This window comes from Lichenostomus cassidix, chromosome Z (genome assembly GCF_008360975.1).
Source record: "Lichenostomus cassidix isolate B80296 chromosome Z, HeHo_3.0, whole genome shotgun sequence".
Lineage (NCBI taxonomy): Eukaryota > Metazoa > Chordata > Aves > Passeriformes > Meliphagidae > Lichenostomus > Lichenostomus cassidix.
In genome coordinates, this window is record NC_139511.1 from 67,873,623 (window position 1) to 67,897,297 (window position 23,675).

The 23,675-nt window shown below is 44.5% G+C and overlaps 1 protein-coding gene across 10 annotated transcripts in view; it reads right to left on the reverse strand.

The window, feature by feature from the left end:
- The window catches only part of CELF4 (CUGBP Elav-like family member 4), a 696,490-nt gene that overhangs the window by 100,935 nt on the left and 571,880 nt on the right, over window positions 1-23,675 (reverse strand). For 8 of the 10 annotated variants that reach the window (XR_014846705.1, XM_085042053.1, XM_085042047.1 and 5 more), the window contains exon 4: window positions 2,971-3,099. Coding sequence is in view for 9 of the 10 variants with exons in the window: in XM_085042053.1 (XP_084898179.1) it covers window positions 2,971-3,099 (129 nt within the window). In the remaining variant the exon portion in view is untranslated. The remainder of the gene's footprint in view (window positions 1-2,970; window positions 3,100-23,675) is intronic. The other 2 variants (XM_085042046.1, XM_085042051.1) reach the window with 1 other exon arrangement.

The window sequence follows — 23,675 nt, forward strand, 5'->3', positions numbered from 1 at the left end:
GATCAGTGGAGCTGGATAAAGGTGGGAATGAAGGGAGTATCAGGCATTTATCTTGTTTAATGCCCAAAATGCTAATGGGATCCCTCCTGGTGCTTCATATTAACTGTTTCCAGTAGCTTTTGAGGTAGCAGGACCAGTGAAATCTCAGCATTTACTGGTGTATATGGCAAGGCGATAGCAGAGATGCCAGCATTTTGTCCTTTTGGTTTGTGCATTCAGTGGGATGGCTTCAGTACACAACACCAAAAATGGACATAATCTTCCTTCCCATCATCACCAGAACTGACTCCAGGAGCTGGTGAGCTGAGGACATGAATCATGTCACTCTTCTCAGAACAGTGGTGTCCTTTCAACAGGAGCAGCTCTGGAGAGTGAAGGGATTTTGACACACACAGAGATTGTAACCTCTGCTGAACAGGGTGATACACATGCTTGAGTTTTTCTTGTTCCTTTTCTTACAGACCAGAGCTGGATGGGCTGCCCTGGCTGTTTTGACAGATTGGAGGAGGCTGCAGAATCAGGCCCTAGGATTATAATTGGTGGGTGGTAAAGCTCTTCTTGTGAAGGGAAATTTTTACTTTCCGAGTTATTGAGGCACACGGCTGAATGGGAAAAAATAAAAAATGGAAAAAATTCACTGCACAGAGAGCAGCAGCAATGAAGAATCTGTGGGTCCTTCTGGATCCACTTTAGCTCCCTCACCTGAGAACTCCTGCCCTCCTGGCTGAACACCAGTCAGCTTTACCTGGAGGGGTGCAGCATCACTGCATCCTCTCCCAGGAAACACATGTGCTGCACTCCCTTTCAGGCTGAGAAATTCCTCAGTCTCAGCTCCTCTGCTGCTTGGTTGCCCACTCCAGCCACTGTTCCTTTGCTGTGGCTCATGCAGGAGATATTTCTGCAGGCCCTGAAGGGCATGCCCCATGGCTCAGGAGAGCATCCATGGCTTCAGGAAAGGCCCAGGCAGCTTTTTGGTTATGACTGGACTGTGATGGCATTAAACTGGGAGGCTACAACACAACTTCTGAGACCAGTGCTTGCATTGAGCCACCTGAAGGGTGTAGAAGCTCACCACAGGGATACCTGGTGGGCTGGGTAGGATTTAAGTGTATGGGATCTGACTGCTATCTGGAATTTAGACAATCTGCTTAAATCTCAACTTACATAGAATTTAAGCCTTATGGGTTTTACCCAAAATAAGTAGCTCACAAGCAATGTGTGTCACATATTGGTTTCTAGCAGATGGAAAACATTACAGACTGGGAATAACTTTGTGGGAGTTGTGTCTTGCCTGACTGTCTCCTAAGATAAGGGCACTAGCCTTAAGTTTTCCATTGGATTGACTGCTCTGTGTGCGTGTGTGCATGCACGAAACTGTGTGTGTGTAAATTAGGAGCTTCACATTCTCAGTAAATAGCACCAGCAAATGGAAGCTGGTAATATTAACTCTGTCAAGGCTCAGTATTGATCCTGAACAGCTCAGTGAAACGTCAGCCTGAGATTGCAGCCTGCTAGCACTAATAATTAAACTGGTTAGCAATATGGAGCTGCCACTCAGATTCTGTCTTATAATGAAATAGTTTTAGAAGGAAAAAAAAAAGATAGAGTAAGCATGAAGACAAGTCTATGGGTTGGATCTCCTCTGGAATTTGTTTCTTACAGAACTCAGACTTTATTGCCTTTATTATTACTGTGTTTAACTCCTTTGTCATTAGATTCCATCCCAGGTGGAAGCATACAGACATATTTTTTTTGCTTTTCCCCAATTTACTCATTTGTTCAGTGAATGATGTGCTTAACTGTCTGCTATTATGGTGATTGGAGCTCCTCTAGAGCATCCTAGCCTACTGCCTCTCAGGGGGCAGCCCCTGTCTTTGGGTGTTGTGAAACTAAAGTAACCACGCAATTGAAGAAAGGTGACCACAGCTTATTTTCAGCCATTTGTATCAGGAAGGCTGAGCTGTGCTGATGTGTATTGAACAGCTATAAGGCTGGTGTGAAGGATTTTTTTTTTGGCCACCAGTGATTTTATGGAATAACAATATCTTTCTCCAGTGCATCTCTGTGATTTGGATTTTTTGCCTCCCTGTTGAAAAAATATGCTAGTTGAATTTGTCGCTTGCGAAAATATCCAGGGAGATAAGAACTGTGTCGGCAGGACTGGCCTCTTCCCTGGTGTTGCACATGCCAACACAGTTTATGCTATTTTATATGTAGATCAATATTTAATGGACACATTATATTGCCAAGAGAAGAGGGTTTCCTATTCCGATTGATGTTACTTTGTCTAGAGACTGATGGGGGGAAAAATGACCTTTCTGTACAGGAGAGAAGCCTTATCCTCACACCTGGGCTGTACCAGAAGATCTTTTGTGCTATCGAGGTAACAAAAGGTGGCAGAAGGAGGAAGTTTTGCAATGAAGCCTTTGCATGTTTCCAACAGAAAATGTGTAATGAGTGTAATATTTAAACTGGCACTTGTCCCCTTGCAGCTGGGCTCATTGGCTGCTATGAGTCCATGCAAAGACCAGGTGAAGAAGGGAAGGACCTGGGGCTGGTGGATGAGAATTAAGTGGAGTTGATGATGGAGCCCAAGAGTCACGATGTAAAGTGTCAGAATTGGCTTTTTTGAAAGAAAGAATTGTCCTGTTCAGCGGGGTGGGGAGAGCACATCTTGAGTGAATGTAAAGGCCTTGTTGAGAGGGGACACTCTGCCCAAGCAGTAACAGGGGTCAGTTTGCACTGACCAGTGGTCAGTGGTGAGACACAGCCCATTGGAGATGTGTGTTTTAAAATGCAATCAGCTCTTTCCTCTCACACACAAGCAGAGAGTGACCAGCAGGGTAAAAATGTGACCCGTCCTAAAGCAAGAAATGCTGTTCTGGGGGCTACACCATATTTTTGTCACTCCAGAAAATGGGATTTACATGAATCCCAGGCTGTCTGGTCACAACACAAGCCATCCCTTACCTTTGCTGTTGCCATCGGGTCCCCGAAGGATTGTGCACTCCTCAATGTTGCCAAACGCCTCGAATAGCCTGCGCACATCGTCTTCCGACTGCTGCTTATTGAGCATGCCCACAAAGAGTTTTCTGTCTTCTGGAACAAAATAAAGAGATGCTTACCATATTTCAGGAGGGATGTGAAAGCCAAGACGGCTCAGTATCACATGCAAAACAAACGGTGACTTCACTGAGGTGACATATCTCAGAAGCTGCTAGTCTTTTCAGGTGGCTGGCTCGAAAAGCCTTAACTCTGACTTCCCATGAATGCTTGAAAATCATCCAGCAAATTTCAAAAAACCCAGACCACCAAACAGCAAACAAACGCAGTTTGGTTATATATAAAATCTTTATCTGCCTCTTAAAATCTAGGCACCAAAGTCTTCCTCCTTCTGATCAGTTTTTGCAGTCAGTTTGTGATAACTGAAATGACAACATTGCTCAGACTGCAATCCAAGAGGCATGTGGATAAATATAGCATAAAGGAACCAACTCCAAATGAAAAATAACATAAGTTAGTAGCCCTCGCAATACTAAATAAGTTGCAGGAAAAAAATGTTCGACATAAGCTTTTTTAAATCAGGATATAACGGAAGTCACAGCCTGTAAACTAGAGATTTGTCATTCATGCCCACTCAGAGACATGTATCTACAAGTTTGGATGAGATTTTTAATATATTTATAAGGTTCATTTGAAATAAGCCAGAAGTTTTTGAAACTTAAATTGTTTTTTGAAACATAAAGTTAACTTATACAATTGCTAATATCTGAGATAGCTCAGGCAGGTGGTATTTCATGCCAAAGCAGGACATTTGCTGCTAGTGGAAAATTTTATTTTGAAAAAGGATGCTCAGTGTGACCCAACACTGCACACTCACAGTCCAGAGAGCCAAACGTGACCTGGGCTGCATCCAGAGCCCTGTGGGCAGCAGGGGTGGGAGGGGATTCTGATACTCTGCTCCACTCTGGTGGGACCCATCTGGAGCACTGCATCAGCTCTGGGGTCCCTGCGTGGGAAGGACATGAGCTTGTTGGAGTGAGACCAGAGCAGGGAATGGAACTAGATGATCTCCAGGGCTCCTTCCTACCCAAACCTTTCTGTGATTTATGCTCAGACTTATACCAAGTTTGGGGATCTTCGTGAGACACCTCCAGAAAATATTGGTGGAAACAAAGTAATGATTATCAGAGAGATCTCAGAGAGGGCTGAGTGACACCCCTTGATCAGGTTTTTGTTCAGAGACTACTACCATTACACCAAGAAAAAAAGGAAATTTACATAGCTTACATTGTGTATGTAAACAGGCCATTTGCACATGATTCATAAATGTCTTATTTATGATTCATTAAACACTATGTAAATGTGTGAACCAAGAGGGTTTTTTCAGAGCACGTTACAGAGCAGATGTAAATAATTTGAATAAATATATGTAAATATCTAAATAATTTTATTTTTTTAATTTGATTTATTTTTTTTAATGTACAGGTTAACCTAAAGCTGAACAAAACACTGGTTTGCAATAACCCTTTTCTGGCTGACTAATTGGGCAATTCATGTCACTTTTGTTCCCTGAGAAATCACCGGTGTAGACAATCTGTTCTGCTTCAACCAGTGTTTGATCAAAATTCCCCTCTCCAAGATGCACCTGCACATTGGCAAATTACTTTACAGCCTTGGATGTGAATAATTTTTCATGCAGTGGCTATTGCATGAGGATATTTTGAGCTTTCAACCCTGCAGTCGAGTTATCCACGACAGTGGAAAGTGTACTGCCCACAGAAAAGCAGGAGTTACATTGCCTTCAGCTAGGCTGCTGAACTGGTAGGGAAAATAGGTTTAGGGAGATACAGGTGCACCTCTGATAGGTGAGAAAAACAGAAATAGCCTTCTGATAGACATGTTAAAGCCAGAAATATTCATACTTTATGATGGAATTGATTAGGCAGAGAGGTGTTTGGAGGTCTTTGCTGGCAGCACAAACTAACTAACACCATGCAGCTCGTAGGCTGTCCCCACCTCATGAGAAGGTCATTTGGGCATTGTTTGTCCCATGGCCAAGGTGTCCTGCAGAAGAGACTCCAAGATGTGAGGTACCAACCTTAGAGAGCTGTTGAAGTTCCCTCTGCAATCTGGGGGTTGTCTGTCAGTCTGGTGTGTGACAGAGCCTCAGGAAAAGAGCCCAGTACCAAAGTTTTCCAGACACTGGAAGAAAACTCACCTAGCAAATTAGACCAGCTGTCCTGCAAGGTGTTCAGGAAGGGGGCAGATCAGCCCGAAAGACCTAGGAACCTGTATGGCAAAAGGTTTTGCCTAGAAACTTTGTGTCTAGTAAATACTTCCAGCACAACAAAAGAATGTTATATTGTACTTTATACAGCTTCCCCTGTTTCAAATAAGCTGCATCAGCAAAAGCTCTCCTATAGCTGTGTAACTGTTTTCACCAGACTTTTTGCTAATATAAATGTATCATTTAAAAAAAAATCACATCCCTCCTCTGTCAGCAAAACTCTCTAGTGTGGAACTGGCCTGAAACTGCCTTGTCTGGTCTAGTTTATGCAAAGCTAAAAGCAGGTGTTTTAGGAACCACTGAAATTTTTATTTTTACTTCCCCCTCTCCTGCACCTTTGCAGTACACTGGGGCTGTACTGGCTGGCAGAGGATGGGCTTTGGTGAGCTGCCCACAAGATGGTGATCAGTCCATCAGGAGCAGGCTCTGTTGGAGGTGAGGATCACCTTCCCCAGGAGCTGCTGCCCCAGGGGAGATGGCATGAAGGGGATCCCCATGGACAGCCACAGCTTGGACATCACCTCCAACCCCATCTCCAAATCAGCATCCTGTGTCCCTCCTGAAAAACAGTGTGTAGTAAGGGGAATTATTTGTTATATCTGCCATCTCAGAAATCTACACCATCACACACTAGAGTGATAAAAAATGAGTCAATTTAACAAGTTTTTTTGCTTTCAGTTGTTTCTATAACAAAGTGCTGCATTTGCCTCTCACATCCCAGCTCTTTCAGGGAGCTAAACACCGTGTTTTAACAACAACCCTTGCACATCCTGGGTAGAAAGAGTGAGAGAAGAGTCCAGCAGATGGGACCATTCAATATGTTCCAGGTCTTGGCTAATAAATTTATCCTCTAATGTACTTGTATGAGCCTCTTGCAGCCTGATTGTCATCATATACTACTCTTTCACAGCCCCAAAAAAACCTGACATGCCATGCAGCAAGACAACTACGTCTGATTTGTAAATATGTCTAAATAAGGCCATGAGGTTGCAAGAATAAAATGAAGAAGGGATGTGCTGGGGTCATCATGCTATGTCTTGGGCATGGGTGCACACCTCAGGTGCTCCCCACTAGATGTTTCCAGTGTCATCTAAGGAGATTTGAGGTCATTACATCCTACAAAAATCAGAGTTTTAGGCTGCACACAAATCTGGAGCAGTCCTAGATCATGCTGTTCCTAAGCTCTGCCTGCCTCTAGGATCCATCTCTACCAATCATAGTCCACCCATGTCACTGAGTCCCACACTTCCTCCTCTTCCAGTGAGACACTGTTCCTCATCTGTGTGCCTCAGGATCCACACATGAATTTCAGAGTACTGGGCAGACTCTGTCCCACACCTCCTCCACTGCCAGGCTCATTGCTCACAACCATTGCAGACTGTGGGACTGTGGGGTGAAAAACCTCCAGACCAGGCTTCCTAAGACCTGGGTCTCAGGGCAAAGTGAACCCGCAGTCAAGGAGAACACAAATACCACTGTCCAGGGCAGAAGAGAAGGACAAAAAGAGACCAGGCATGAGCCCATGGTCTGAGATGTCCCCCAACATGAGCTGTGGGCATGACCTTGTGCTCCAGGCTAAACTGGCCTGTGGCCTTGAAGAGGGAGTTGTACCTCACAGTATCACACTGTCTAGCTCAAGAGATGTGCAGCCATGAGGAGTATCCTCCATCTCCTCCCTGTGAAGGCAGTGAAGATGCTGAGCTTACTCACCAAGTCTGAGAGCAGGTGTGATGGAAGAAGCCAATTCCATGTAGCCTCCTCAAGGCTGCACATGGATGTGCATCGAGTATTGATTCACAGCTGAGTGTCTTCCCTTTGCCTTCGTGAGGAGCAAATTTGAGTCCAAATTTCTGTCTATTACATTCTCCCAAGTGACAATTTCAGTTTCTGTCTCACCTGAGGACACCCTGCTAACCTCACTGTAGGGACAACCCTAAAACCAGCATCACTGTGAGCAGTGACACTGCCCTGCAGTGTTGTAACTGAATATGGTGTGCAGGTGAGCTTCTTCTCACATTTTTGTCTTCCCTTACTATTGTACACCCCATTATTGGCCTTTTTCCACAAGATGAGTCCATCATACCCACCTTGCCGTGGATATTTTTGTGTGGTGGCACCCAGGAGAGCCAAGGAGGTTTCTGCTGGTGCACTGTGATAATACTGAGAATTAAGTTCCTCTCAGCTCTACCCTCTTTTGCCACAAACAAATCACAACAATGACAGAAGGTGGTACCCCAAGATCCTCACAGGAGGATGGGAAGGGAGAGAAAGACCACAGCAATGGCAAATCAGAGTTCCCAGAGGTGTCCCCTTGGTGACATTTCCAATACCCCTGCCAAGCCAGGCTTCTCACTTCTTGACCACTCTTTCAGCAGTGGAAGCTCATGCCTGTCAGGAAAAGCAGCCTGCAAGGCACTGTGGTGAAGAAACGCGACTTGTCAGATAAATATACAGCGTCTGTAGATCTCCCTGCTGTGTTTATACACAGCCTTGGCACCTTCCCCAGTGCAAATAGGGGTTAAATTTTTCCCTGTTCTATTTGTATTTAAATGTTATGTTTCCATGATAAGTGTAAGGCAGAGGTGTCAGATGGGCCTGGGCGAATGAGAGGCACACGTGAAAGGTGAAATAATAGAGCACTGCAAACCAAGTGCTGAGAGGAGATGGGAAGGGGGGACACTGGAGTGAGGGGGAGAAGGGGGAGGACGGGCACTAATTAAAGAGATAGAAGGGACAATGAGATGCAGGATGTCTGACCCTCTGTGGAGCAAGAGGACAAGAACAAGAATCACAGCAATTGTGGAGGGACTGGGGGAAAATTAGGGTCACTCGCAGGGAGACATGACACAGGATTGTGTTTATCCAGATAGCTCTCACTAATGTATGTGTGTGCGTGGGGGTACATTTAGATAAGAGTATATAAATACACTTGTGTTCTCGTATTCCTCACACAAAACAAAGAGGCTGAATCCTTGTGTCGGGAAAGCGCAAACTGGCTTTACCATCTAGAACATTGCTTGCAAGGCCTTGGAAATAAAGAGGGACAGATTTACCATCTCTGTGTCCCAGGCTAATTTAGATAGCTAATAATTATTTGTCCCTGGTGCTATTCCCCTCCTTCCCAGACACAGCTTGCACACGCAGAGGGGGAGAAGCTGCAGGGCTTTGGTCCCGACACTGGGAAGGCCTTTAAGCTCATCTCCTTGGCACAGTGACACAACAAACAAGGAGCCTGGAGAAGTTTTCTGTGCAGGTGTGTGTAAGAAGAAAAGCCAGTGAAGAGGCAGAGTGAAGCCAGTGAAGAGGCATTCATCAGTGAAGAGGCAGAGTGGATCTTCCTTGCCCACTCTCCTGACTCATCCTTGACAGAGAGGGGAGAGGAGATAAGCACTGAGGGTGTTCACCATGTACTCAGAGTCATAAAATGGTCTTAGCTGGGAGGGACCTTTAAAGGTCATTCAGTCCAAGCCTCCAGCAGTGTGCAGGGACATCTTCAACTAGAGGAGGTTGCTCAGAGCCTTGTCCAACAGGATCTTGAAAGTTTCTGGGAATGAGGAATCTACCACCCCTCTGGGCAGCCTATGTCAGTGTTTCACCACCTGCTAGGTAAAAAAAGTATTCCTTGTACTTACTGGGAATCTGCTCTTTTTTGTATGAAAAGCAGGAGCCCTTATTGTTGGGCACTGGCTATATTCAGAAATTTGTCCCCACCTCTCTTCTAAGTACCCTTAAAGTATTGAAAGACCCCAATAAAGTCTGCCTGGAGCCTTCTCCAGGCTGAACAATCCCCTTCTCCCAGCCTGTCTTCACAGCAGAGGTGCCCCAGCTCCCTGATCACCTCTGTGGCCTCCTCTGGGTGCTCTACATCAGGTCCATGCCCTTCTTATGGTGGGGGCCCCAAAGGTGGGTGTAGCACTCCATGTGGAGTCTCACAAAAATGGAACAGAGGGGCAGAATCACTGTCCTCAACTTTCTTTTGATGCAGTCCAGGTCAGGGCTGGTTTCTGGGCTGAAAGAGTCCACTTCTGACTCATGAGCAGCCCTTCGTCCAGAAGAACCCCAGTGGGATCAGGAATATGCCAAAGTTACAGTGGTGAAAAAGAGCTAGAAACCTGTGTTTCTTTCAGAAAATCATGACCAAGGTATCCACCTCAAGTCAAAGAAGAAAGAAGGAGCTAGAAAGCAGAAGAGTGAGCTGCAAATGCCTTGAATGTCCTGAAAGTTTGGCTTGAGCTCTGAACTCAAATCTGAACGCTCAAAGCTGTCACTCTGTCGAGCTGGAATGCCCCACCAGTCCCCTTAACCTATGCTAATCAGGTGATCAATAGACTAAAAGCAGGGCATTTCCCAGGGCCTGGGATTCACACTCCTATTGCCATTTTCACAGCAGTCCTACAGCTACGTGATGATGATTACCACCCTTTCCACAGGGGAAGTGATTATGAATTCTGTTGTAGCTAATTGTAAATTAGCTAATTATCTTCTCCATGGTACCTTGCTGGAAAATACATGAACCTTGTAAAATAGAGGTGTTTCAAAAATTAGGATGGGGGGAAAAATCCAACAAGACTCAAAAGCCCAACCCACTCTCAAAACAACAGAAACCTACTGCTACCTAAGTCCAAACAATAGCAAACGCTCCTTCCACCTGCAGTGGCTCCTATTTGGTCCCTTTTCCCTCCTCCTCCCCATATCAAACAACACCCTCAAGGGGCTAATTCTGCTGCAGGCTTTAAAATGTTTGCTGAGTTCACCTCTTCCTTGCAGCTGGGTGTTGTGGGGCATCCCTAATCACATCTTAGCAGGAGTGATTTCTTTGTACTGATCTCTTCCCCTCCTCCCTCCCTGGTTTGGTTTTACTTAACAGATCCTTTATATCCCGTACATTAGCAGATATGATTGCACAGCTGCTGGTCTCCAACTGCTGGAGACAGAGGCTTTGAGACACCCGGGCTAGAGAGAATAACAGCTAATCTGAACAGCTGTGTGATGGGGACAAGCGCAAATGAATATAAGCCCAGGTGTGGGAGCATAATTCTCCTGCACAAAGAAGGAAGCTTCATCCCACAGGTGCGTTACTCTCCACTGTTGCATGTCAAAAACTTAGTTTGAAGGATTTTTCTTACTTAATTGCTTGGCTGCACTCTGAGCCTTGACTTGGACATGGATCCTGTAAACAGAGCAAAAGAACAGCTGAACAAGAGACAGAGGGTCTGTCTGACTCTGCTGTCTCTGGCAACAGCCAGTTGTGGATATCTTGGGAAGAGTAAAAGAACAGGGAATTTTGTTAATCTCCCACAGATATTCTCCTAGAATTCAGTGCTCTGCAATTCAGGGAATTCTGCAGTGTTTTGGGTTTGGGTTTGTTTTTTTTTTTTTCATATGTAGTAGTTTCTGAAGTGTCTTTCTTTGATGTAATTGTTCAGTGGACTTTTGAACCCATGTGTGTTTACAAGCATCCAGCACATCCTGCAGCAAGACATTCTGCAGCTTAAGCACGCACTGAGTCAGGAACCTCTTCCTTCTGCTTATTTTGAACATGCCACTAATTATTTTCAATAGATAGAACCAAAATATTGCTTTGGGAAAAAATGGAAATCATTCCTGATCCAGTTATGGGAGAGAGGACCCATGAGGATATTCAAGAGCTTGTCCGAATCTCTTTTCTGTACATTTCAGACTGGTTTTTGGGACTCCTGAGTCCCATCTCAAGCCATGCTTTGGAAATTGTGGAAGGCAAAACCACTTTTCTCGTAGAGTGATTTGTTTTTCCTGGTACCAAAGAGATGGATGGCTGTGCAGTTAGTGTTATTAAATGCTTACAATATATCTTTGCCAAGGACAGCTGCCTCAGTGGAAATATGGGCTACACAAATTACCCTGTGCAAAAGGCAGCCTCAGTTTCCCCACCTGTAAAAAGACTAATTGGTGTTTGTAACAGGCTAAACTGGGCATTGGTGAGGTTTGCCACACGTCAGGAGCTTGGGTAGGTCTGGCAGTAGTAATGAAACGTACCTGGCAGGCTGGGAGTCAGATTGGTGGTTGAACCCTGCAATGGTTTCTATCAGATTTAAGAGGCTGGAGCTTTCCCAATTCCTTTCCATGCAAGGGCTGGGGTGGGGGTGGGGGGGCAGGTAAGGCAAGGTTTAGTCCTCAGTGAAAGCCTATTTATGTAAATTACAATGATTGTGTATCTTGGGAGTTTTCTTACAGGGAGACATTTTCACATCCTGCAGTGGTGTGACTCCTAAAGACAGTGTCATGGTGATCAAGGTGCTTGTGTCCAAGAGAACACAGATTTTGGCTGCTGTTGGCCCTATGAGAGACTGGAAGGAAAATCAACTTGCTGCCAGTTGTTGGGTGAACCCAACATCTAAGATTATATTTTTAAATTAAACACGACAGGGCTCATTCTCTACTTTCAGTATCCTAGTCTACACTACAGTTCTACCCTCCTGAGCAAAGATCTCCTTTACAGGAAACTGGAAGAGGTCCTCAATGTGCATCAGCTGCTAAACCACATCCAGGAATTTTCTGGGAGAGCAAGTGTATGAGCAGGATGCAAAAAGTGCAGAGTTATGATGGAAAATGGAAGGAGATAAAGAAGAAGGTTCTGCTCAGGAGGGTGGGTGTGGTTTGGATTTGGGTTTGGGTTTGTCTGGTCTGTGCTGCTGTGGCAACACCTGCTCTGTGCCTGCACTGACGTGAAACCCAACTGCAACCCAAGAGCCTCATCTGGGCAGTGCAGAGGAAAACACACTCAGGCTTCCTCTGTGCACAAAGGGTGTGGACAAAACTTTGGCCACAGGCCAGGCAAACCCTGCCATGAAGGCATAGCCTAAATGGTTCTAACAGCAGAATCTTCTTGTACAGCTCTGCATATTATAACCCCAAGACAAATATCCGTAGTTCTGACTTGCTGAACAGCACTGCCACAACTGTCCATTGCCAAGAGATGCTATTCCCTGTGCAGATCTTAAATGACAGGTTTTATGGTGTTTGATATTGAGCCGGTAAAACAACCTGCAAAGATCCATTTTATTTGTAGCCCTTGCTTAGGAAAGCTGATGGTGAGAGAAGTCTAAAACCCCATGCCAGGCAAAGCACAAAGCCTCTGCCTCTGAACTGTGCCTGGCAGCTCATAATTCTTCCAAGTTTAGTCGTTATCTGAAACACACAACTGGCATGTTTTTGAGAATTGTTCATGAGGCAATGCTTTTTAGGAAAAGACTCGGGAGTCAAAATCTGATCTTTCTAAACTCAACATGTAGCCTAAACACACACTTCCTTTTCACAGTCCTGCCACAATAGGAAAAAATATCCAAATTCAAATCAGCCTTCCAATAATGAAAAAAAGTAAAAATCAGACCTCTTTCCCTAGTTATTTGCAGCCTGTTCTTACAGTTACCATTTCTCAGGAACAGCCCTGGAAACCTTCACAGGAGAAAGCACCTAAGGAGATCCAGCGTGGAACTGTAGATGTGTCCAGCTGTGCTATGACTAAACTTGGCAGGATTTTTCATGACTGTTTAGGCTTCTTCCTCCTGTGAATCCACAAATGTTACCCTGGCCCAGTTTGATTGATTTCCTGAGGAAGAAGGAGATGAAGGAGAAGACTGTTTTGTACTATCAAATGACACCTCAGATGAACACTAAATAGTGCTTTTGCACTCATCTTTCAGAGGCAGCTCAGATTTGAATACAACTCTTACTGCCTTTGGTTCTGGGGAATTTAACAGATCTTAATTCCTATGTGTAACATCCCTTTTTCACTCTGTGGCCACACGAGGTTGAGGCTGAGCCCGAAGGGGCATTTGGTTTTCACGCTCATTCAGAGCAAAGCTTAGAAGCTTCTTGACAAACTCCGCAGGGTCAGTGATGTCAAGACTGCTATGTCAGGAAAATAAGTTTCAGTTCCTAAACTCATCTCACTGGTGACCTGTCGAGGCTTTGAAACCCTTTCCAGAAGCCTAGAAGGCCAAGACATTAATCTGTGGTAGCACTCCAGCCTTGAGCACCGAGGACTATTGAAACAGCATAGGCATGGGCAGGAAGGGGGGTGGGAAGGACATATTTTCTCTTGCAGGAGCTGGGACGACATTTCAGATCAAATTAAACTTCAGTTTTTAAAGACTTCAGTGGAGGTAATTGAAACACTTCCTCACAATTGCCTGAACCTAAGTGTTATCTCTCTTTTCCTCTGTATATCATCCCTTTTCCCCCAAGCCTGAGACAGCCCCGCACGGCCACAGCCTCCTTAATATTAAAGACGGTGATTAAATGGGATTCGCCAAAAGACAAAGGGCTGAAAACCTGCCAATTGTTAATCCCTCCTTTGCTGTGCTTAAAAATTCCATTTTCTTCATTTGAGGAAAGGAGGGGGGGAAGAAAAGAGAATTATATGCCTATGTCTAATTTAAATTCTGGTGTCGCGGGTCCTGTTCCCTTCTCCCTCTCTTGACGTCTGAATATATTCCTTTATTACCATTATTACAGCTTTCTGATTGCATTAAAATTCATCCACACGCTTCTCTCCACATTCCACTTTTCTTTTGCCAGTTTTTTTGCTAATTCCCTTTTTCTCTCCCCCCTTTTCTCCCCACTTTCAAATTATACAGAATGTCATTAAAGATCTCCACAAAATGCCTCAACTCCCTTCTCTATTGCTTTTAGAAACTTGCTGGCTTTTTTCCTCTCCATCCCCTCATCTACAAACAAAGGAAATGAAGAAAAGGCAAAAGAAAACAATAATAATAAAGGAATCCAAGCAGCACATCTCATAGGTCTCAATAACACCTTTCCTACTTCATACAGCTCATAGCCTAATGTTCACTTCAGTTATGAAGCTGCATTTCACACAGAAGTTTTGTGCATTTCTTATTTGATTCTGTACCTGGAATCCTTAGTTAAAATCAAAAGTGGAGTTTGCCAGGCTGTGTATGCAAGCATGTAAAGAGATAGTCTTGCCTGTAACTGTAAGCAGAAAAATAAGAAGATTGGGGAAAAAAAATTATTTCACCCTGCTTCACAGAGCAAGAGCTGAAATCCTGTAAGGATTTGCTTACGGATGTGAGCAGTGGAGCTGGACATGCAGTGCACATGGCCAATTGCAGGTGATTAGTACAAGATCTGAGCCCAAACAGGATCCACCCAGTTAATCCTTCAGAATCCCCCTGGCTGCCAGGACACCCTAACAGTGACCTTTTCTGCCCACAAGGCAGATCACCTAAAAAGATGGCATAACTTTTCTTAAACCAGTTCCACTCTATCTAGGTGGACATCCCATTTGGAGGATTTTATTGATAAAAGTGAAGGTGAGAAATGGGCTCTGCTTTTATATAGAACACACTTGCCTTATGGGCAGTTGAACAATAAAGTGGAGGCACATGATATGGTGCCAGTGTGATGAGGCTGAGGTGCCTGATCCTCCCAACCTGTCCTTGTGACTCTCCTAGCCCAGCTGGGAAGAAGAAGCTGCTACTGTGAAACTTTAATTCATCCTTGCCAGTTCTTCCCAGGGTGGCTAAGTAGGTTTTTTGTTGTTGTTGGTAGTTATTTTGTTTAGGTTTTTTCATTTCCTTTTTTTTTTTTCTATTATTATTTTTGCTGCTGTCACCCTCAATTACACTGATATAATGAAATGACTGAAACTGGATGAAAAATGGATTTTTTTTCTATAAGAAATACTGATGTCTTAAAAAATGTGCTTCCACTTTGAATTGGAGAGGCCAAAGTTCTTGTAATACGGAAATTCTTCAGTTGTGAAATGTTACAGGGTATTGTCTCAGAGGAATAAAAAGTCTTTGTCTTAATAACCTCCAAACATAAAATATATAAAGCAGAATGGCTGTGGTTTTCAGCCAGACAAAAGAAAGTATATTTTCACACACTGTATGAATAAATAAAAGACATTTCTGTCATGGGATGTTGCTGAACGCAAAATCATAAATTAGCTCCAAGGCGAATGAGACAGATTAGTGGTGGTTATGTCCACTCAGTGCTATAAAACACGAATATCCAGATGCAAAATCTATCTTAGTCACTAAACCTCTGTCTGCTGGAAGCCAGGGGGTATTAGGGGGAGGATCACTCTTTATAAAAGCCTTGTTCCTACTGTTCTAATGGGCTCTGTTGGAACAGCAGATGCTGGACTAGACAAACCTTTGGTCTAACTCAGAAAGGAAGCTAGTGATTTAATACAATACAGACTTGAAGCAAAATAAAATCAAAAAGATCCTGTTAAAAAGATAGATTTGTACCTCCTGAAAAGAGAACTCAATGCATTAATTAAAAAAAAAGATGTCCCCTGGCAAAATCTCATTGAAATGAACCTGTTCCAGGGGAATGCTTTACCTGTTACAAAACTACATGTTGGACTAGACAGCTGTTCCTTTGAAATGCTTTGGCCAGCTCAACAAATGACCCAGGAAATGCATGGATCTACTTCAGGATGCCACCCAGCAGGATCTGCCTTGACTTATCCCCATGCTCATTTAGACTGTTGCCCTAAGGTGTGTATGAGGAGGAACATTATATTCCAGTGATGTTACACCAGTGCTTGAAATAAACATCAGGGATTCAGGGTTAGAGCTGAGGCTTATTGTAGTTAATGAAAAAGAGTGCTAGAGAGCCTTGCAGGCTTTGGCTCAGAGTCTTGGTTTGCGGAAATGCTGCTGAGATGTCCCTGCTGCTGCTGGGTACTGCATTCTCCCTGATGCAGAACAATGCATTACACCCATGCTAGGAGAGCTCTGGTGAGGACAGAGCAGAAGGACAGCAAGAGCCTGGACAATGCCCATCACACTTTTTCTGTGCCTTGGTTTGGTAGTCTGCATGTATTTCCCTGATTCAGCCTGTTTCCTTAGACTCTGTTCACAATTCTGTTGCAGCAAGGAAAACAAACCCCCTGTGAAATCTGCACCAGCAAAACTCATCCTTCCTCTGAGAAGAAGACTTTCCTGTGGGTCTCAACCCAGGTTTAAAACAGCACTGCAGAGCAGTGAGGGAGTGCAGTAAAATTGGGGTCAAACAGGGTGGCCTGAAATGCCAGCTGGGGTTTGCAATAGAGTTTGTAATCAACACACTCACAGAGGAATTTTCCTTCAGTGACAGTAATATTCAGCACACACTTGTCACTATCAAGGCCAGCTGGACCCAGAACGAAGTTACCCATAGAGGTGGGATATCCAGTGCCCTGTTCTGGAGTCCTCCAGGCACTTTGTGTCCCTGGATCTGGGCTGGTTTCAAACTCAGGGGAGACCCATTCCACTGACTGTGTTGAGCCAAAGATTTCTCCTCTTGGGGAAAGCAAGACTCCTTTGATGTCACTTAGTATCTCCCTACAAACATTTTATTGAAGATTATTTCATCCACCCACCTTCCCACCCCCCCAGCTCTCAGCTCCGACTGGCTTTAAATGCCACTGTCATTTCCATCCGCTGACAGAGCTCTTTAACTGCCGCGCCGAATGGCATTCGCTAAAACCAACTAATAGAAGGAAATGAGGTTAACCTTTAAGAAAGGTGAAAACGAGCCGGGTGCTATGCCAGCAGTAAAGAATTAGTTCATAAACAGCCTCCCGCTGCAGAGACAGTTTAGTGCAGGCACTGGTGCTGCTGGCAGTGTTGTGGACAGGTGGGTCTCAGGAGTGAGCTTGGTCAGGAAAAGGCATGGCACCACGCTCCTTTCAGATAGTTTAGTCAGCCTTTGCTTGGCAAGCCTGTGGGGACAGTCCCACAACTCTGATCTTGGCTGCTGTGGTCTGAAATCACAGCAAAAGGACATTGGTTGCAGTGGATACATGTGACATATTGGTGGCTTGCACCTCAAAGTTTTCTCCACCATCTTCTCTATAATGCAGGAAGATGGGAATGCTCAGGGCCAAATTCCACCTTGTCTCTCTCCTTCCTGAGTTTCTCCTTTCCATCAGTCTTTTAAAATCCTTCTCAGCTCAGCCTAACACTGCCTAGTAACTATTCCTGAGGGAATCATGGCTCTGCTTCTGATAAAGTAGCATAGCAGGGTGGTCTTGGACTATCCGAAGGACCATTATTGTCCTTATGTTTTCCTTCAGGAAAAATGAATTTGTTGCCTTGCTCATCAACAGTTAGATAAAATCCTGGCTTTAAACCACACCTGAATCTTACATGTGCCACTCCTGAGCTCATCCCTGAAACCCTGTACTATGGAATGCATGGAGGAGAGCAAAAGGGAAGAGCTGGGATTCAAAGACTTCCATACAGAAACTGCAAGAGAAGGGGAATCTCTTCATCTACAGAGAAGACTCAGGTATACAAGGCCAGATTGGTTTGGGCTTTGAACCACTATGTGTGGTGGAAGATATCCCTGTCTGTGCCAGGGGGGTTGAACTGGATGGGTTTTTTCTTAGTTAAAGAGCAGTTGAGTCTTACAGGGGGAGCTAAATCCCTTACCAGTATGGACATCAGAAGAAGGAGATGCAGCACAATGCCATGGTGGGAGTAAGACAAATATTTGTTAAGTAATTTTCTATTGACAGTGCTCTGCTTCATCTAATTTTAATTAGACTGGAGAGCCTGAAGGATGCATATACTACCAACTATATCAACAACAACTGGCAATGCAGGACTGAGTCCATATGAAGTTTGTCTCCTGTTTTCAGTCAATTTTCTCCACTCATTTTGTACAGATGCATCTCTGTTTTTTCACAGAAAGGCACTGAAGTTGGTCTTTTATCTTAGCCCTGCACAGTGCTGCCCACACTGTTGTCTTGCTCTTGCCATGGCATATTATCCATGTCAAAAGTGTTTAAAACAGAAAATTAAACACCTGGACCAAACGATTAGTAAGCATAAATCCAGAAAGCTTCCTGAAACAAGATCTTTAGTAGGTATAAATCAACATTACAGACATACCCCGTGAAATGATACAATTATTTTTCCCAGCAACAGAGCTAAGGCAAGATCAGCAGATACAAAAAACAGTTATCCCATTCCTACTCAATGTTGAAAATGGAAGAAATTAAAAAAAATAATTCAGGGTAAAGTCTAAGTCTCAGAAAGGTGAATTTCTAACCACTAGAGCTTTACTGTCCATATAGGAGAAAATGACCGTCCACAGGCTCTTTCTGCCTCAGATTTCATCATTACTAGTAACACTTTTTGGCTAACAATGCTTTTTGGGGTGTGTGGAGAAAGCAGGGCTGTGCAAGCCAGATCTGAACCTGGCTCTGGTCCCTATTACTGCAACAGTACTGTAACTGTGCTAAGGGGAGTCATCTCTTCCCTTCATCAGTAGCCAGGACTCAGAGAAACAGAGAGAGGCAGAGAGCGAAGGTGCTGTTTTATAGCAAGCCTTTTCTGAGCTTGAGAGCTCACTGTGCCATTATTTTCCCTTTTCCCCTCATTTCAGGCCTTTTTTGTGTTTCATGTTTGGCCCTCGGCAGGCTGAGAGACGTGCTGACAAGTTGTAACTCTCACTCGGCTTGGCGAGGGCTTTGTTCTCTGCGTGCGTGGCACAGACTGCTTCCTCTTTCGAAATGTGACAGCGAGCGATAACACTGACACAGAGAGCCAGCGCCTGGGCTCGGCACGCTCCCCGTGCTAAAGACCCTCTTCAGTGATCTGCAGCATCAGTCAGCAAGCAAAGATGGGCATTGCACGGCGAGAAATATAACAGTGGCTAAATCCTCCTTTCTCCCCAAACCCCCTAAACCTCGAGGCTCACACACCTGACTGCTCAAAAAGGGTCTGCAGTGGTCTGATCTCTGCCCCTCCACACCGGAGCCACCCACAGAGCTGCCCCAGGGGGCTGAATCATTGTGCTGAAGCCATCCTGCTGCTGCCCCACAGACATCCCCATCGGCTGTGTATTGGCTAAAATGTGTGTCCTGGTGAGGAGCCAAGTCTTACTATGAGAAAAACAGGCAGAGCAACCGACAGCATCATAGTTTGCTTTGATGTGCATCCTCTTGTGACAAGAGCCTGTCTCTGACTTCTCGCTTTAATGTGTTTGGCATTGCGTTCAAATTAGAAAAGTTTCGGAGAAAAGTGCAGCCACTCTCCAGGTGATTAAAGTGCTCTTTAGTATATAGGCTATTTTCCCAGAAAAAGATACTTCCATAAAAACCCAAGTCTCTTGGAGTTCTCTCAGGCAAGGATGAACACAACTTTTCAAGCCTGGCACTTTGAGGCATCTGTTTCATTTATATGAGTTTTCAAAAAAACTATTAGAGTTTTTAAAAGATGAATGCAAGGCTGGGATCAGTTTTCTGCAAGGCTGGGATCAGTTTTCGCTCTGCCAATGCCACCTACTAAAAAAAAATCTTTGTCCTCCAGATTCCTTGCTTATATAGCAGGAGGTCCCACTATATGGTTTTGCCCACTACCACGCTGGGAGCTAATGTTGTCTTCCTTAGCGGTGTGAACCACTTTTCTAGGTCATTGCCTAGGTACTTTTCTGGGTTGCTGTCTTATGAAATATAACCTCTCTTTCTTTAGGCCTGGTTTGTAGCCCTATTCCTCCCTGAGTCAACTTAGATTTGGTTCTGCAGAAACACTCACATAATGTCTTAGCCAGCCGAAGCTCACGCAGATTGACCTAAGTGACTTAGATGACTCTGTATCAGAGTTCTGTCCTTACAATTTTCCATTTTGTGTTATCCACAGATTTTATCAGCCAGGATATTTAATTCCACATCATTCATGACAATGCTGACTAGCGTCAGAGCTGGCTAGTGATCCGTGCAGAACCCTGCTACAAATACCCTCACTCTATCATGCTTTCTCTTTGACAACTGCATTTTGAGATTTGTCCATTACCCACTTCTTAATCCATTTAACGTCCACCCTCTTGAACACTGTGCTCAGCAAGAACTACAAGGAAGTTCCAATTCTAGAGAACCTTTGCAGCTCAAGATAACTTATACTGATAAGGAAAACTCAATCAGTCAGTTTTGCCATGGGGAAGATAGGATCTCAAAGACACATAGTCCCTCTCCTGCCTTCCCTTGCCTCTGGCATTGTTCCTTCTCCCAGCTTGAACAGCAGGACTTCACCTCTGCTGCAGCACCATTCTCTAAGAATAGTATTTAAGGAATACCATATTTTACTTTCTCCAGATATTGTTATAAAAGTTTGGCATAGACCTCAGTAATTTCTGTTCTTTGCTCTTGGTTATTGCAGCTTATTTTTAATGGCTGGTTCATTGGCAGGTTGTGTTTGCTGTGCAGGTGTAGATGTCATCTTTGCAAATACAGTGACCCAGCTATCCTAGGAGGGACCCTTTTCTTCTTTGTTATATTCTTGCCATTATTATATCTGCAGGACCCTGGGATTAAATACCCGCTACAAGCTACTCCCACAGAGATTGTGAGAGCTGGAGAGACCAGCAGACAAAGGAAACCAAAATCAGAATTCCTAAGAGTGTTTCATGCAAAGAGAAATGCAGGACAGTCTTTTTCCTTTCCCCACCTCAACATCTTTTTTCCTGGGAGCAAAAGTACTTGTATTGTAGGCACTCAGAGACTTCCCTGCACAGTGAAGCAATGTAAAGGCAATAGGGTTCTTATCATTCAGCTTCCCTGAACATTTCTCTGAGCTGGAAACAAAGCCCAGGTCCCAGCTGGGATGACATTTATTTAGCATATGTAATGTTAACCAAAAGATGTCAGGGAACATGCATTGAACCCTGCTTTGTCTTTTCACTGTTTAACTATTGGCTTGCCCTGTCTCATTTTTGACCTGTTCCAGCCACGTTGTCCCAGACTGAGGCAGATCTAGCCCTGGGTGATTTGGTGGCACTTGCTCTTACAGAGAGCTACTGGACCTGTCTTCTAGGTAGTAGTTCACACCTTGTCTAAGTGGAGGCTAGGACTTGGTGAGCAGTAGCTTGAAGGATTTGGTGCAGGTTTTCCTGAATTTTAACAAAAGCACTGAAAATTTGCCCATCAATAACCCACTCATGAGTAAGATACAACAGTTTGTCCCCAGCTCCCTAAGGATTCACCTTACATTCAACAGACAGCCTTTTATCTCCCTGTTTTTACTATTAGATGTGAGAGCCATTCTGGGCAAATCTCTTTATTTTCTTTTTTTCATCTCTCCACCTGCAATCCAGGGCAATTTTGGCCTTGGTTGTTTTGATATGCAATTCTGAAAGAACATGCTACCATAACGATGATAGCAGAGCCTTAACGAAGGTCTAATATGATCATTCAAACACTGCCCAAGTAATAATAGGTGGTGGTTTTGGCCCTGATTCAGGCTTGGTGTGAGTGAGACACAGTGGAGTTAAACAGACACACAACTTGGAACAGACTCTGGGAATTGTTAGCACTGGCCTTGCAGCACAACCCCACAGAAAGCATGATCCTTTTCTCTGGACTTTTCTACACTCTTTCCAGAAGAGTGGTCCATAATCCTGACTTCAGAGAGGTTTGCACAGGCTGCCTAAATTATATTAAAGCACAAGATTTGTAGTTCAGCTCACCCAGAAAATCGTATGTCTGTGTGTTTGCATATGGATGCGTGCAGCGTGTGGGAGTGATTCTCTAAATAGGAGGCGAAGTGCCTATCACAGAGAATAGACCTTAAAAGGGTTTTCTGAGCTGTAAGTGAGAAACCAAAGCTGGGAAGGAAAAAATAAAGCAAAAAGACAACCTTACCTCTACCACAAGCAACTCAAATTAAAAAGCAATTGTGTGTGTAAGGAAAAGGAAGATTTGGAAATACAGGGATAAATGACATTTGTTGTGAAAGCCTCCCGCACTCCTGTCCCCAAGTGATAAGGAAATGAGCAGGATGCCAAGGGAACTTCAGGCTGGATTCAGGAGAGAGAAACATTTTCAGGTCAAGCTTCATTTGATGTTAGCTTGAGTTCCTCCATTAACTCATATTTAGGCAAAGGTGCCACTGCCATCACTATACAAACCTGTGTGTCCCCACAACTTGATGGACATGTGGACAGATACCCATGGGCCCTTCCATGCCTTTCCCTCCAGCAAATACTACCACCTAAATGCCACCCCACCCTCTGCTTTTGTGGTCCAGGTGTGTGTTGGAATCTCCATCCCAACATCCTAGCACTGCCTTCCAAGGAGGAAACCTTCAGGAGGGCTTGGAAAAGAGGAGAAGCTGCTCTTCTCCAGGGAAACATCTGTGACCCGGGATCCTGGCAGAACTCCCCACTGTCCTGGTTCACTTTCTGGAGAAGCAGAGAGCCAGGCAGTCAGTGCTGCCAACTTCTGAACATCCAAGGAACCTGGCACTCGTCAATAAACGCTGATACAAGTGAGAGGGACTCAACCAAAAGGTGTGCCAGCGACAGTGGTGGCTGCCTAGCACAGGCAGAGGGAAACCAGCTGGAGTGTTTAAAATGCCAGAGGGAGAGTGAGAGAGTGCAGTTCCCTTGTCTGTGGTGAAGCTGTGGTCATTGTTTCCTCTCCATTCCCATCACCCAGTGAGTCCCCAGAAATCTCTGCACTGTGCTGGACCCAGCCCAGCACGGAGCACTGCTTTGAAGGTCTGGCAGGGTGGGGACTGCTGCTGATTTTCCTCGCTGCTGTTTGGGCAAGCAGCAAGGTAGGAAAAGGGGGATGATTGAAAGGAGTGGGTAGAGAAGACAAAAGGGGGAAGAAAAGATAATAAGAAAGCCCCCACTGCCCTCTGCCATTGTGCTGTTCACTAGAAAACTCCCTACAGAATTACGCTGTCGTCTTGCAGGAAAGCATGTAATAACTGAAAATACAGTGTCAAAAGGAATTTTTCAGGCTTTGACAGCTCATAAATTACAGTTCGTTGACTTCTTCCTGTGTCTAGATTTAAATTAATAGGCAAGCAGATATATTTCTTTTGCTCCTTTCTCCTGAGCAGTAGCAGTTGTGGAAGTGACGCGGTTTCTCACGTCTCTATCTCCCCTTTGCCTCCCTCTCTTCCTCACAATCAGTCTCACCCTAATGCAGGCCAGACCCTGCTCTCAAACCCCAGGGTATGGCACAGCAGTCCTTCCAACACTGCCTCTCCCCAGCACACAAGTGGGAAAGAAAAGGCAAAGAAAGTCACTGCTCACTACAGCAAATGGTCTCTTTTTAAAATTAAGCCCTTTCAGAGAGGTATTTGGCAGAAAATGGTCATAGGCAGGAAAGATCAGAGATGCTCAAATAAGTCAGTCATGGCAGTGGCATCCAAGGTGAAAGCAAGCAAAAAGAATAGGCCTGCCTTCTAAATAAATCAAAGTGAGATGAGATGGCTATCAATGAACAAATACGCATTGCCCTTTTCATGGAAATGTAGGTGCTCAGCTATAGTGAGAATAATGGTGACTATGTGGGTGGAAGGATGCATGGATGGATGGATGGACAGACAGTTAAATGGGACAGCAAACAAACTAGACAGGATATCCTTGTTCC